This window comes from Arvicola amphibius, chromosome 11 (genome assembly GCF_903992535.2).
Source record: "Arvicola amphibius chromosome 11, mArvAmp1.2, whole genome shotgun sequence".
Classification (NCBI taxonomy): Eukaryota; Metazoa; Chordata; class Mammalia; order Rodentia; family Cricetidae; genus Arvicola; species Arvicola amphibius.
In genome coordinates this window covers 54723690-54740386 of record NC_052057.2, presented here as the reverse complement: position 1 = coordinate 54740386, position 16697 = coordinate 54723690, and the positions used below count along the sequence as shown (strand labels likewise).

The 16697-nt window shown below is 40.5% G+C and overlaps 1 protein-coding gene across 1 annotated transcript in view; it reads right to left on the bottom strand.

Annotated features, from left to right (window-relative positions):
* Hps3 (HPS3 biogenesis of lysosomal organelles complex 2 subunit 1) overlaps positions 1-16697 on the bottom strand; it is an 89521-nt gene that overhangs the window by 38576 nt on the left and 34248 nt on the right. Inside the window, 1 exon segment of the mRNA XM_038346931.1 lies at positions 11887-11968. Within this exon segment, the coding sequence (XP_038202859.1) occupies positions 11887-11968 (82 nt within the window).

The window sequence follows — 16697 nt, the reverse complement described above, 5'->3', positions numbered from 1 at the left end:
ATCTTCAAGGAAAGGGAGTGAAGACTGTATATACTTTTCTTTAGTCAGGGCTTTCTCAGATTCAACAGCTCCCAAAGTGTTCAGATAGCAAGTGGGTGAAATGATTGCATGCTTACTCAGTGGCATCTAGGGTTTCAGAACTGGTGAGACCATGGGGAAAGGGAGCCAGAAAGTGTGAACACCACTCCCTTCCCTCTCACACCTCCTTCAATGCTGTGCACATTAGAGAAAAGGCACAGAAAATCTATGAATCTAGTTTTCCCAGCATCTGAAAACAAATTTGAAGTCAAGTCAGCAAAAGAAAATTATAGCACTAGTCAAGCAGGTGAAAAATGAACCCACTCCTGCAGAGGTTATTCTCCCCGGATACTGCCTCTCTCTCCCTGTCCCTTCCCAGCTTGCATCCAGAATCCTCTCCCCCTCCCCACGCCTCATCCTCCAGTCTTTGGGGCCACAAAATCCCATAGCAAAGCCTGTTTGGGCTCTGGGGACCTGGAATTGAGTGCACCCAGGCCCGTGGGAGGTCCCCTCCTACTGGCCTGCCTGGGGCAAGGTAGGCCTTTGTCTGAGAGCTGCTTGGCCTGCAAGGGGACCTGACAGTCTGCCAGAGGATCCGTCATTCTTTGGGACACTGCAGTCCTGATGACGACTTCTGGAGATGCACTTTCATACCTCGCTGACCTCTCAACACAGTAGCACCAGTGATATTTTCTTAGTTGTTCTCAGGTGTCTTGCTCCAGTTCTAAGGCCATCCACCCAAAGGGGTCAGACTCTGGCCTCCAGGCAGGTCTGAGGATTCCTGCGGAGGGGTGTGGGCTCCTTCAGATTGTGCTGCCAGGTTTGCTGTGTGGTATTCCATCCCGCCCTGCCCCCACCTTGGCCCTTTTGTCTGGGCTGCGACCCTGGGCTGCCTGGAATCCCTGATCCTGTACAATGACATTCCATCTGAACTGGTGAGTGAATGCGGACCCTGGGGCAACCTGCCCTGGAAGAGAGCACAGACCCTCTACCCCAACTTCCCTCTGCAGGCTTGTGTCTGTTTCTCCCGTCCCTGTGTCTCCCAAGCTTTCCCTAGTGTTCTTAGGTGTCCTGCTCCAGTTCTAAGGCCATCCACCCAAAGGGGTCAGACTCTGGCCTCCAGGCTGGTCTGAGGATTCCTGCTGAGGGGTGTGGGCTCCTTCAGATTGTGCTGCCAGGTTCGCTGTGTGGTATTCCACCAGTTCAGTTCCACCTGAACTGGTGTCCTGCTCCTGTTCTAAGGCCATCACCCAGAGGAATCAGACTCTGGCCTCCAGGCAGGTCTGGGGATTCCTGCAAGGGAGTGCGGGCTTCTTCAGATTGTGACGCAAGGAATAGGTCCTCCTCTGACACTGGAGAGATCCAACCAGTTTCAGTCACAGCAAAGATTGGTCTAGGACACCAAACGCCTCCGGGCTCCTTTTGAAGGAAGAGATGGGCAGGCGCCAATGCAGGAGCTCCTTCAACAACATGAAAGGCAACATGACATCACCACAATCCAGACATCCCGAAACAACAAGAATTGAACACCCTACCCCAGAAGATATAGAAGAATCCGACCTTAAACAGTACTTTATGAAAATAATAGAGGACCTTAAACAGGAGGTAAAAAACTGCCATAAAGAAATGGAGATGACAAACAAAAAGGTAGACGAAATAAATAAATCTCTCAAAGATACCCAAGAAAAACAAGAAAAACAAGAAAAAGCAATCAAACAGGTAAGGGAAACAGTACAAGACCTGATAAATGAAATGGAGGTATTGAAGAAAACACAATCTGAGAGAAGACTGGAAATGGAAACTCTGAGTAAACGAACAGAAACTTCAGAGACAAGTATTTCCAACCGAATACAAGAGATGGAAGAAAGAATCTCGGACTCTGAAGATACTATAGAGGAAATAAACTCACAGATTAAAGAACTAAACAAATCTAACAAATTCTTAACACAAAATATTCAGGAAATCTGGGACACCATGAAAAGACCAAACCTAAGAATAATTGGGGTAGAAGAAGGAGAAGAATTACAACTCAAAGGCCCAGAAAACATATTCAACAAAATTATAGAAGAAAACTTCCCCAACCTAAAGAAGGATGTTCCTATGAAGGTACAAGAAGCCTACAGAACACCAAATAGACTGGATCAAAAGAAAGCATCCCCACGCCATATAATAATCAAAACACAAAACATACAGAATAAAGAACAGATATTAAGAGCTGCAAAGGAAAAAGGTCAAGTAACATATAAAGGGAAACCTATCAGAATTACACCTGATTTCTCAATGGAAACCATGAAAGCCAGAAGAGCTTGGATAGATGTGCTACAGACACTAAGGGAACATGGATGCAAGCCTAGACTACTATACCCAGCAAAGCTTACATTCACCATTGATGGAGAAAAGAAGATATTCCAGGACATAAACAGATTTAAACAATACGCAGCCACAAATCCAGCCTTGCAGAAAGTAATAGAAGGAAAATCACAAACCAAGGAGTCCAACAATGCCCACAATAACTCAGGCATCTAGCGACCCTTCACCAGCACAACTAGAAGAAGGGAAACACACAAACTCTACTACTAAAAATGACTGAAGTTAACAACCACTGGTCATTAATATCACTTAATATCAATGGACTCAATTCACCTATAAAAAGGCACAGGATAAGAGACTGGATACGAAAACAGAATCAAACATTTTGCTGTTTACAAGAAACACACCTCAACCACAAAGACAGACACCTACTCAGAGTAAAGGGTTGGGAAAAGGTTTATCAAGCATATGGCCCTAAGAAACAAGCGGGTGTGGCCATACTAATTTCCAACAAAGTTGACTTCAAACTAAAATCAATCAGAAGAGATGGAAAGGGACACTTTATACTCATAACAGGAAAAATCCATCAGAATGAAGTCTCAATCCTGAATATCTATGAACCTAATATAAAAGCTCCCACTTATGTAAAAGAAACACTTCTAGAACTCAAGGCAGCCATCAAACCACACACACTGATACTTGGAGACTTCAACACTCCTCTCTCACCAATGGACAGGTCAATCAGACAGAAACCTAACAGAGAATTGAAAGACTTAATGGAGGTAATGAACCAAATGGACTTAACAGACATCTATAGAACATTCCACCCAAATAGGAAAGAATATACCTTCTTCTCTGCGGCTCATGGAACCTTTTCGAAAATTGACCATATACTTGGTAACAAAGCAAACTTCCACAGTTACAAAAAAATATTAGTAACCACCTGTGTCTTATCGGATCACCATGGATTAAAATTAGAATTCAACAACAATGCTACCCCCAGAAAGCCCACAAACTCATGGAAACTGAACAGTCAACTACTGAACCACACCTGGGTCAAGGAAGAAATAAAGAAAGAAATTAAAGTCTTTCTTGAATTTAATGAAAACAAAGGCACAACATACTCAAACCTATGGGACACAATGAAAGCAGTGCTAAGAGGAAAGTTCATAGCACTAAGTGCCCACTTAAAGAAAACGGAGAAAGCACTCATTGGTGACTTAACAGCACACCTGAAAGCTCTGAAAAAAAAAGAAGCAGACTCACCTAGGAGAAGTAGAAGACTGGAAATAATCAAACTGAGGGCAGAAATCAACAAAATAGAAACACAGAAAACAATCCAAAGAATCAATGAAACAAGAAGCTGGTTCTTGGAGAAAATCAACAAGATTGACAAACCCTTAGCCAAACTAATCAAACGGCAGAGGGAGAACATGCAAATTAATAAGATCAGAAATGAAAAGGGGGACAAAACCACAGACACAGAGGAAATTCAGAGAATCATTAGATCTTACTACAAAAGCCTGTATGCCACAAAATTGGAAAATGTAAAAGAAATGGACAGTTTTTTAGATAAATACCATATACCAAAGTTAAACCAGGACCAGGTAAATGCTCTAAATCGTCCTGTTAGTCGCGAAGAATTAGAAACTGTTATCAGAAACCTCCCTACCAAAAAGAGCCCAGGACCAGATGGTTTCAATGCAGAATTCTAACAGAACTTCCAAGAAGACCTAATACCTATACTCCTTAAGGTATTTCATAATATAGAAACACAAGAGTCACTGCCAAATTCCTTCTATGAAGCTACAAGTTACCCTGATACCTAAACCACACAAAGACTCAACCAAGAAAGAGAATTACAGGCCAATCTCACTCATGAACATTGACGCAAAAATTCTCAATAAAATACTGGCAAACCGAATCCAAGAACACATTAGAAAAATTATCCACTACGATCAAGTAGTATTCATGCCAGAGATGCAGGGCTGGTTCAACATACGAAAATCTATCAATGTAATCAATCATATAAATAAACTGAAGGAAAAAAACCATATGGTCATCTCATTAGATGCTGAAAAAGCATTTGACAAAATTCAGCACCCTTTTATGATAAAAGTTTTGGAGAGATTAGGGATACAAGGGTCATTCCTAAATATAATAAAAGCTATTTACAGCAAGCCGACAGCTAACATCAAATTAAATGGAGAGAAACTCAAGGCTATCCCACTAAATTCAGGAACACGACAAGGCTGTCCACTCTCTCCTTATCTCTTCAATATAGTGCTTGAAGTTCTAGCAATAGCAATAAGACAACATAAGGGAATCAAGGGGATTCAATTTGGAAAGGAAGAAGTTAAACTTTCATTATTTGCAGATGATATGATAGTATACATAAGCGACCCCAAAAACTCCACCAAAGAAGTCCTACAACTGATAAACTCCTTCAGTAATGTGGCAGGTTACAAGATCCACTCCAAAAAATCAGTCGCCCTCCTATACACAAAGGATAAGGAAGCAGAGAGGGAAATCAGAGAAGTATCACCTTTCACAATAGCCACAAATAGCATAAGATATCTGGGAGTATCTCTAACCAAGGAAGTGAAGGATTTATTTGACAAGAACTTTAAGTCTTTGAAGAAAGAAATTGAAGAGGATACCAGAAAATGGAAGGATCTCCCCTGCTCGTGGATTGGGAGGATCAACATAGTAAAAATGGCCATTCTACCAAAAGCAATCTATAGATTCAATGCAATCCCAATCAAGGTCCCATTAAAATTCTTCACAGAGATTGAGAGGACAATAATCAACTTTATATGGAAAAACAAGAAACCCAGGATAGCCAAAAAAATCTTATACAATAAAGGTACTTCTGGAGGCATTACCATCCCTGACTTCAAACTCTATTACAAAGCTACAGTATTGAAAACAGCTTGGTATTGGCATAAAAACAGAGAAGTTGACCAATGGAATCGTATAGAAGACCCGGATCTTAAACCACAAACCTACAAACACCTGATTTTTGATAAAGGAGCCAAAAGTACACAATGGAAGAAAGAGGGCATCTTCAACAAATGGTGCTGGCATAACTGGATGTCAACCTGTAGAAGAATGAAAGTAGATCCATATCTATCACCATGCACAAAACTCAAGTCCAAATGGATTAAAGACCTCAATATTAATCTGAACACATTGAGCTTGATAGAGGAGAAAGTGGGAAGTACTCTACAACAAATGGGCACAGGGAACCGTTTCCTGCGCATAACCCCAGCTGCACAGACATTAAGGGCAACATTGAATAAATGGGACCTCCTGAAGTTGAGCAGCTTCTGTAAAGCAAAGGACATTGTCACTAAGACACAAAGGCAGCCTACTGACTGGGAAAAGATCTTCACCAACCCTGCAACTGACAAAGGTCTGATCTCTAAAATATATAAGGAACTCAAGAGACTAGATGGTAAAATGCCAATTAACCCAATTAAAAAATGGGGCGCTGAACTGAACAGAGAATTCTCAACAGAAGAAGTTCGAATGGCCAAAAGACACTTAAGGTCATGCTCAACCTCCCTAGCTATCAGGGAAATGCAAATCAAAACAACTTTGAGATATCATCTTACACCTGTCAGATTGGCTAAAATCCAAAACACCAATAATAACCTTTGCTGGAGAGGTTGTGGGGTAAGGGGTACACTCATCCATTGCTGGTGGGAATGCACACTTGTGCATCCACTTTGGAAAGCAGTGTGGCGGTTTCTCAGGAAATTCGGGATCAACCTACCCCAGGACCCAGCAATTCCACTATTGGGAATCTACCCAAGAGATGCCCAATCATACTACAAAAGCATATGCTCATCTATGTTCATAGCAGCATTATTTGTAATAGCCAGATCCTGGAAACAACCTAGATGCCCTTCAGTGGAAGAATGGATGAAGAAACTGTGGAATATATACATGCTAGAATACTACTCAGCGGTAAAAAACAATGACATCTTGAATTTTGCAGGCAAATGGATGGAAATAGAAAACACTATTCTGAGTGAGGTAACCCAGACCCAAAAAGATGAACATGGGATGTACTCACTCATAATTGGTTTCTAGCCATAATTAAAGGACATCGAGCCTATAAATTTGGGATCCTTGAGAAGACAATAAGAAGATGAACTCCCAAGAAAAGATATAGTAATCCTCCTGGATATTGGAAGTAGACACGATCGCCAGGCAAAATTGGGAACTTGAGGGTTGGGCGAGAATGGGCCAAGGGAAGATGGGGAGAGAAAAGTGTGAAGGGGAGAATGGGGGGAGCTCGGAGGAATGGGGTGCTTGGGATATAGGAAGGGTGGATATGGGAGCAGGGAAGCATGTATCTTAATTTAAGGAGCTACCTGAGGGTTGTCAAGAGACTTGACCCTAGAGGGGTTCCCAGGTTTCCAGGGAGATGCCCCCAGTTAGTTCCTTGGGCAGCTGAGGAGAGGGAGCCTGAAAAGGCCAGTTCCTATAGCCATACTGATGAATTTCTTGCATATCACCATAGAACCTCCACCTGACGATAGATGAAGAAAATGACAGAGCCCCACATTGGAGCACCGGACTGAGCTCCCAAGGTCCTGATGAGGAGCAGAAGGAGAGAGAACATGAGAAAGAAAGTCAGGACTGTGAGGGAACCTCCAGCTGGCGACAGATGGGGAAGGTGATTGAGCCCCACATTGGAGTACTGGACTGAGCTCCTAAGGTCCTGATGAGGAGCAGAAGGAGCGAGAACATGAGGGAGAAAGTCAGGAACGAGAGGGGTGCGTTCACTCATGGAGACGGTGGGACAGAACTAAAGGGAGATCACCAACTCCAGTTGGAATGGGACTGATGGATCATGCGACCAAACCCGTCTCTCTGAATGTGGCCAACAGCGGGGGCTGACTGAGAAGCAAAGGACAATGGCGCTGGGCTCTGATTCTTCTGCATGGACGGGCTCTGTGGGAGCCTTCTCAGCTTGGTCGATCACCTTCCTGGACCTGGGGGGAGTTGGGAGGACCTTGGACTTAGCATAGAGTGGGGAACCCTGATGGCTCCTTGGCCTTGAGAGGGAGGGAGGGGAGGTATGGGTGGAGGGAAGGGGAGGGAAGGGGGAGAAGGAGGGGAGGGAAGGGGGAGGAGGAGGGAAGGAGATGGAAATTTTTAAATATAAAAAAAAGTAAACCATGAGAATAAAAAAATGAACCCACTCTAGTACATTATTATTATCCAGATACCTGGTGATAGTACTGTAGTAACCATACCTCAGGCTCACTGGGCAGAATCAAACAGCAAGTTGCTATTTAATATAGGCATCATTAGCAGAAAGCATTACCCTCCCACCAACAAAAAAGGCACTGAAGGCAGACATAAAGTAATTTATAAAAACATGGAATAATAATTTAGGGGCTGCTTGCAGAAAGCACAATAGGTACAAACATGCATTCAGTTAGCTTATACCTTAGAAGTGAAACAGCACAGGTAATGTTATGCAAATAGTGACTACATTGCTGAGAAAAAAAATTCAAGGTTATATGATCATCAAAAACTTTCCTATATTCAGTTATAATTCAAGCTTTTCTGATGTTATAGATATTCTCACTAAAACAGAAATGAAATTATTGATCTAGCATATCAAGAAACTTTTGAGTATAAAAAATTGTCAAAGGCTTAGAAAATAAAAAAAGTATTACGATGATAGTAAAAGAAACCACTTTAATGCATGACATTCAATTGCACAATGTTGACTGCACTGTTTTAATAGTTCTATACAACTGTTAACAAATGTGTCCATTAAAAACAAGACTATAATCTGGGTGGCGGTGGTGAATGCCTTTAATCCCAAAACTAGGGAGGCAGAGGCAGGCAGATTTCTGTGAGTTCAAGGCCAGCCTGGTCTACAAGAGTTAGTTCCAAGACAGCTAGGACTGTTACACAGAGAAACCCTGTCTCAAAAAAAAAAGCAAAACTGTACAACCAGGAATGGTAGCTCACACCTGTTATCTCATCAGCACTTGGAAGACATACATACACAGGAGGACTGATTCATGTTACAGACCTGTCTGGAATACATAATGAATTCCAGGTGAAATATACAATGGAAAAAAGAAAGTATCTTCAACAAATGCTGCTGGTCTAACAGGATGTTGGTATGGAGAAGAATGCAAATAGATCCATACCTATCACCCTGCACAAAACTCAAGTTCAAGTGGAACAAAGACCTCAACATAAATACAGTTACATTAATCCTGATAGAAGAGAAAGTGGTGAATAGCCTTGAAGGCATTGTCATAGAAGACGATTTCCTAAACAGAACACCAATAGTGCAGGCACTAAGATAAACAGTAAACAAATGGGACCTCATGAAACTGAAAATTTTCTGTAAGGCAAAGGACAAGGTCAAAAGGACAAAAATGGCAGCCTATAGAATGGGAAATGATTTTCACTGACTCCATATCTGAAGGCTAATATCCAAAATGTGTAAGGAACTCAAGAAACTAGAGATCAACCAAATGAAATAATTCGATTGAAAAATAGGATACAGATCTAAACAAAATTCTCTACAGAGGAATGGCTGAGAAACACTTATTGAAATGTTCACCATCCTTAGCCATCAGGGAAATGCATATCAAAATTACACTGAGATTCCATCTTAACACCTGTCAAATTCACAAAGATCAAAACCACAAGTGATAGATCATAATGGCAAGGATGTGGAGAAAGGGGAACACTTCTCTATGATAGTAGGAGTGCAAACTAGTACAGTTACTTTGGAAATCAATATGGCAGTTTCTCAAAAAATTGGAAATTGGTATACCTCAAGATCCAGCTATATCACTCCTGGGCATATACCAAAAAGACAGTCCATTCTATCACAAGGACATTTGCTCAACTATGTTCACAGCAGCTTTATTCATAATAGCCAGAAACTAGAAACAACCTCAACTGAAAAATAGATTTTAAAAATGTACTTTTACATAATAAGAGTATTATTTAGTTGTTAAAAGCAATTGGTGTCTATGTGTTGCTCTTATTGGTTGATGTAGGTGTGTCTTCTATCTATCTGATGATTTCATTGGTTAATTAATAAAGAAACTGCTTGGCCTGATAGGTTAGAACATAGGTGGGTGGAGTAGACAGAACAGAATGCTGGGAAGAGGGAAGTGAGGCAGATGCTTCGGGCAATCGTCATGCCTCGCCTCTCTGGGGCAGATGCCATGCCTCTCCTCTCTAAGACAGATGCGATAAAGCTGCAGCCCAAGATGGATGTATGCTAGAATCTTCCCAGTAAGGCACCACTTCGTGGTGATACACAGATTATTAGACGTGGGTTAAGCAAGATGTGAGAATTAGATAATAAGAGGCTGAAACTAATGGGTCAGGCAGTGTTTAAAAGAATACAATTGGTGTGTTGTTATTTCGGGGCATAAGCTAGCCAGGCGGCCGGGAGCAGGGCGGTGGGAACACAGCCCGCTGCTCATCACTACAATTGGTTAATGAATAAAGAAAACTGCCTTGGCCTGTTGATAGGACAGAACATAGGTAGACCAAGAAAACTGGACTGAATGCTGGGAGAAGGAAGGCAGAGAGGCAGACACCATGGATCTGCAACTGGAGATAGACATGCTGAAACTTTGCTGGTAGGCCATGACCTCATGGTGATACACAGATTTATGGAAAGGGTTAATTTAATATGTTAAGAGTTAGCCAATAAGAAGCTAGAGCTGATGGGCCAAGCAGTGATATAAGTAATACAGTTTCTGTGTGATTATGTCTGGCCTAAGCTAGCAGGGCAGCCAGGAACCAAACAAGCGGGCCTCATACAACAAACAATGACATCATGAAATTTTCAGGCAAATGACTGGAACTAGAAAAAAAATCATTCTGATTGAGGTAACCCACATCCAGAAAGATAAACATGGTATATACTAACTTATAAGTGGATATTAGCTATAAAGTGAAAGATAATCATGCTACAATCTACAGATCCAGAAAGGCTAAGTAACAAGGAGGGCTCAAGGTGGGACACAAGGATCGCTCTGGGAAGGAAAAAGAGAATACATTTCATGGATGACCTGGAGAGGGAAGATGAGAGGGAGGAGCTGGAAGGAGGGTAAACTGTGATTGAGATATATGAAAGAAGAATTAAAAAGTTTTTTTTAAAGAAACTAAAAATAAAACAAGAAAAATAGTAACATATCATAGTTCCCTCTGAAACAATGATTCTGAGCCTTTCTAATGCTGTGACCCTTTAATACAGTTTCTCATGCTGACGTAACTCCAAATCATAAAATTATTTTTGTTGCTACTTCATAACTGTAATTTTGCTGCTGTTATGAACCATAATGTAAATATTTTTGGAGATAGAAGTCACAACCTATAGGTTGGAAAACACTGCTCTAAAGGTACACTGTATCTATTACTTGGTGTGGAAGGTCCTTCTGTCTATGTGGTGATTTTATTGGTTAATGAATAAAGAAAATTGGCTTGGCCTATAGCATGGGAGGAGGAAAGCAGAGTTAGAAGAAGTAATGGAGTGGCCGCCAGAGATAGACATACTGAAACATTGCTCGTAGGCCAAAACCTCGTGGTGATGCACAGATTAATAGAGATGGGTTAAATTAAGATGTAGGGGTTAGCCAATAAGAAGCTAGAGCTAATGGGCCAAGCAGTGATTTAAATAATATGGTTTCTGTGTGGTTATTTTGGGTCTAAACTAGCTGGGCAGCCAGGAACCAACAAGCGGCTCTCTCCCTCCTCCTACAATTACACATAACACTTTAAAAGTTAGAGTGCTCAAGTGTCAATGTTTTAGACATGTTAAGAAAATTGAAACCATTCATTGTAAGGAGGTATTCTAGGAGTACTTCATAAAAAGGAGCTTGGAGGACATTTAGGCAATTGCTGCTGGCTTATATATCAGAGATGGACACATGAGCCTGTGTTTGACATTTAAATAAACTTTGTGATATGTACTTTAAAAAAAAAAAAAAACACATTGAAACAATCTTAAAAACTGTTAAATCATACATCAGAAATGCTTACTAGTTTTTATTCAGAACTTCTAATTTAATAAAAGTATTAGTTAGGGTTACTATTGCTATAATGAAACATCATGACCAAAAGAAAGATGGTGAGGAAAGGGTTTATTTGGCTTACACTTCCACATTATAGTCCATTAATGAAGGAAGCTAGGACAGAAAGTCAAGCATGGCAGGAGCCTGGAGGTAGGAGCTGACACAGAGACCGTAGAGGGGTGCTGCTTACTGGCTTGCTCCTATGGCTTCCTCAATGTGCTTTCTTATAGAATCCAGAAATACCAGTTCACATCAGGGTTACCACACACCACCATGATATCCTGGGCCCTCCTACATCAATCACTAACTAAGAAAATGTTTTACAGGCTTGCCTATAGCCTGATCTTATAGAGGCATTCTCAATTGGGTTCCCTCCTCTCAGATGACACTAGCCTATGTCAAGGTGACATAAAGTTAGCTAGCACAAAGAATAAAGCCTGTGAAAGCATTCATGTCATCAGAAGTCAGCTCTGACCTTCAATGTAGTATCCATGTGCAGGTCCTCCTCATGGGCCACTGCTGCACTGCAACGCACCGTGAAACACTGAAGGCTTTGGCTATGGAAGAAGAGAGATGGAACTAAGCAAAGAGGTGACCAAGAACCAATATACCAACCATGATGCGAAGGACTTCAACAAACAGCAGTGGCAGAGGGTAGAGATGATACTACTGTCATATGATAGTATTTTGATCTGGTTCTTAGAAAGGAAAGTGTTGCTGAATCCCTAAGGCATGATCATAGACTACTTCATTCTCATGGAAAACAATCTCAAGCACTGACTGTGATGTACACCCACAGTCTCATTCATGTAAGAGCCAGGCTAGCCAGGTTGGAATCAAGATCCTCACTTAACAAACAGTAAAATGCCCCTAACAGCAGCTCACAGTATAAACAGGTGATTATTAGAACAGAATTTAGAATCAGCTTCCTGACTGCTGACTACTCTAACATCTCATAATAAAACTCAACCTCATTTATGCCATGTGACCAGCTACACCAACATATCAAAGGTAAAATGAAAATGAAAGACACAGGACTTTTCAGAAATGCCTATTCACTATCTTGCTTTGAAAACTAGAAAGGTCCATATTGGCTGAGGCCTCTAGAAAGTATAACCAACTAGAAAGCAGGCCCCTGACTCCTCTGTCTCCTTCTACAACCCCAGAGTCATTCTGCAGGGTAAAGACACATAAGGATACTTTGAGAGCACATAGACACTTGGAAGTTATCTGTTGAAGTGATCTAAACCAACAGCAATATTGATTAAAAAGCTGTTTCCTCAGAAATTACTACCATATCCATCTTGGAAGCAAACTAGAAACTTGGAGAAATAAACATTAGTTCTTTAAAACTACGAGAAAAGGATAGGTGTGCCACTTACCTATAAACAGTCCCTTAAAACCCTTTCCTGAACCACTCCCACAACTTATTTATAGATGAACTCATCCTCCATAGTGGCAGCTATCAATGTTCCAGAAGCAAAAGAAAAAGTCATCCTGACTTTCAAAACCTGACACTAGCTCTCTAGCATGATTCTCATCATGTGTTTATTTTTAGCTTCCTCATAGTCAAAGACTATCAGTACACACAAATTTGAAGAGTGGGAAGATTAGCTATCCTGCAACACTCCTGTCATCACTCTACAGGACCTGGGAGAATGGGGCCTAACAATGAGGTACACCAAAGCCTCATGCCATTGCCATCTTTATTTAGAGCATCAATCTGTATTTTGAGGGTTATGCAAGGTCATATTAGTTCAAGCTATAAACAGTTTGAATGAGAATAGCAAGATAATGCATAATCCAAAGTAAACCCATTCCTATTTATTATATCTGGGAGAGGCAGGAAAGAACATTCCAAGAACAAACCCATGCTTAGAAGGAAATGAGATTACAAGACTCTTGTGTTCTTGAACTTTTCTTACAAGCACTCAAAATTCTTTATTCTTAGACACTATTTAATACACTTTTACTGTTAGCATTTTTCCTTATACCAGAAAACAGTAAGAGAAAGGAGAAGCCTGGATAAAGGTGGGCATCAGAATCCCAAGGTGGTTTCTGTAGTGTTTAAAACATACTCTTAGTAGCCTCTAGAAATTCTGACACATCTACAAAATTAAAACAAAACAAAAATCAAGGTTGTATGCAGTACAATGTATTGAACATTTCTGAAAACCTGGATATCAGCCTATATTGTCTTCCTTCTACCAATTTTAAGTCCCTTTAACCACATGAGGACCTCCAACTACCAGGTTCCAGCCACAGGACACTCTAAATTGCCCTGACTGTTGAACCCTGCCTCCACCCTACAGATTAAAAACCCAAGCTCTGCATTTGAAATTCATCAATCTTTACCCTAGAAAGCTTCACCATGAAAAGTTCCAACTCTCTCCCCAAGAAACTCTATCATATAAGCCCTACCTTCTATTCAGTTCTCACCCAAACAGAGAGGCAGGGACCCTCCTGGTTTTTTCCCTACCAATGAATCTCTTATGTGAAGTTTGTTGTACAGTGTGGCTTCGTGGTATTCCTAGGCTCCTGGCTGCCAGGATGCCTTTCCATCAAAGCTGTAACTATTACACCAAAAATGCTAACTTTTCTCTTCATCCATAAGGATTCTATCTTCTAGGCCTAGCTTCAGACTCCATCCACCCATCTGAAATGTTCCCACACAACCTAGCCAGAAGTAATACTCCTCTGCCAAAGACACTTTGTACATCATTAAGTCTTTTAAAATATTTCCCCAAATCTTCTAGTACTTGTGCTATTTAAATGTTTCTCTGGTCTTCTCTTATAGTGTTGCTTTAGGAAATTCACAAATGTATGCATGGTTGCTGGTCAGAAAATCCAGGGCAATCCCTCAAATATAACCTAGATACAAAAAAATAAGAAACAGAATATAATAAACCAGAAGATTCATCCGGAAGGGTGAGTGTGTGCCCCACCAGCTAGCTGGATGCCCAGGGAAGGGAGCACAGGCACCCTCAAATCCCCTAAACTTTCCAGCCATTCAGCAGGAGTTCTGCCTGGCTACTGCCTTTCTCTTCTTGTCCCATCTCAGCTTGCCCCCAAGCACACATTTCCTTCTGCGGGGTCCTTATATCTTCCACCACAGCCTACTTTAGAGTGGAGAGGATCTGAGAGACAACTCCAGTGCTGAGGGGATCTAAGAGAGGGCAGACCAAGAAAAACCTCCAAGTACACCAGAAGCCACAGCAAAGACCAGACAAACCTGCCAAGACTCTCTAAACAGCATTTGAAGGAAGAGATGGGCAGGCGCCAATGCAAGAATTTCTCCAACAATCTGAAAAGCAACATGATCACAACAGAATCCAGTGAACATACTATAGGAAGACTTGAACACCCTAATCAAGAAGAAGTAGAAGAAACAGACTTTAAACGTAACATTATGAAAGTGTTAGAGACCATTAAACAGGATGTGAAAAACTCCTTTAAAGAAATGGATGAGAAAACTAACAAAAAGTTAGAAGAAATGAATAAATCCCTCAATGATACAAAAAAAAAAAAAGAAAAAACAATCAAACAGGTAATGGAAACAGTTCAAGATTTGAAAACTAAAATAGAGGCAATAAAGAAAACACAACCCGAGAGATGGCAGGATATGGAAAATCTGGGTAAACAAACAATAACTACAGAGAAAAGTATAGCCAACAGAATTCAAGAGATAAAAGAAAGAATCTCAGAAGGTGAAGATACTATAGAGGAAATAAACGCATTGATCAACAAATTCTTAACACAAACATCCAGGATATCTGGGACACCATGAAAAGACCAAACCTAAGAATAATAGGGGTAGAAGAAGGAGAATAATTACAACTCAAAGGCCCAGAAATATATTCAACAAAATTATAGAAGAAAACTTTTCCAACCTAAAGGATATTCCTATGAAGGTACAAAAAGTATACAGAACACCAACTAGACTGAATAAAAAAAAAATCCCCTCACCATATAATAATCAAAACACAAAACACACCGAATAAATAAAGGATATTAAGAGCTGCAAAGGAAAAAGCTCAAGTAACATATAAAGGTAAACCTATCAGAATTATACCTGACTTCTCTATGGAAACCATGATGCCAGAAGGTCTTGGATAGATGTGCTGCAGACACTAAAAGACCATGGATGCAAGCACAGTCTACTATACCCAGGCAAGCTTTCTTTCACTATCAATGGAGAAAACAAAATATTCCAGTATAAAAACAAATTTAAACAATACATAGCCACAAACCCAGCCTTACAGAAAGTAATAGAAGGAAAATCACAAACCAAGGAACCCAACAACACCTACAATAACTCAGACATCTAACAACCTTCCACCAGCACAACTCTAGAAGGGAAACACACAAACTCTACCACCAAAAAAATAAAATAAAATAATAACCAGAGTTAACAACCACTGGTCATTAATATAACTTAATATCAATGGACTCAATTCACCTATAAAAAGGCACAGGTTAAGAGAATGGATACAAAAACAGGATCCAACATTCTGCTGTAGACAAGAAACACACCTCAACCACAAAAAAAGACATCTACTCAGAATAAAGGGTTGGAAAAAGGGTTTTCAATCTCAGGGACCTAAGAAACAAGTGGGTGTGGCTATATTAATATCTAACAAAATTGACTTTAAACTAAAATCAATCAGAAGAGATGGAGATGGACCCTTTATACTCATAACAAAAACAACTCATCAGGATGAAGTCTGAATCCTGAATATCTATGCCCCTAATATAAAAGCACACACATATGTAAAAGAAACATTACTAGAACTCAAGACACACATCAAACCCCACACACTAATAGTAGGACACTTCAACACTCCTCTCTCACCAATGGACCGGTCAACTAAACAGAAAATTAACAATGAAATAAGAGAACTATCAGATGTAATGAACCAAATGGACTTAACAGACATCTATAGAACATTCCACCCAAATAGGAAAGAATATACCTTCTTCTCAGCATCTCATGGAACCTTCCCAAAAAATGATCACATACTCGGTAACAAAGCAAACCTCCACAGATACAAAAAAATTTTAGTAACAACCTGTGTTTTATTGGGTCACCATGGAATAAAGTTAGAATTTAACAATAATTCTACCTCCAGAAAGCCTACAAACTAATGGAAACTGAACAGTCAACTACTGAACCACCCCTGGGTCAGGGAAGAAATAAAGAAAGAAATTAAAGTCTTTCTTGAATTCAATTAAAATAAAGATACAACATACCCAAACCTATGGGACACGATGAAAGCAGTTCTGAGA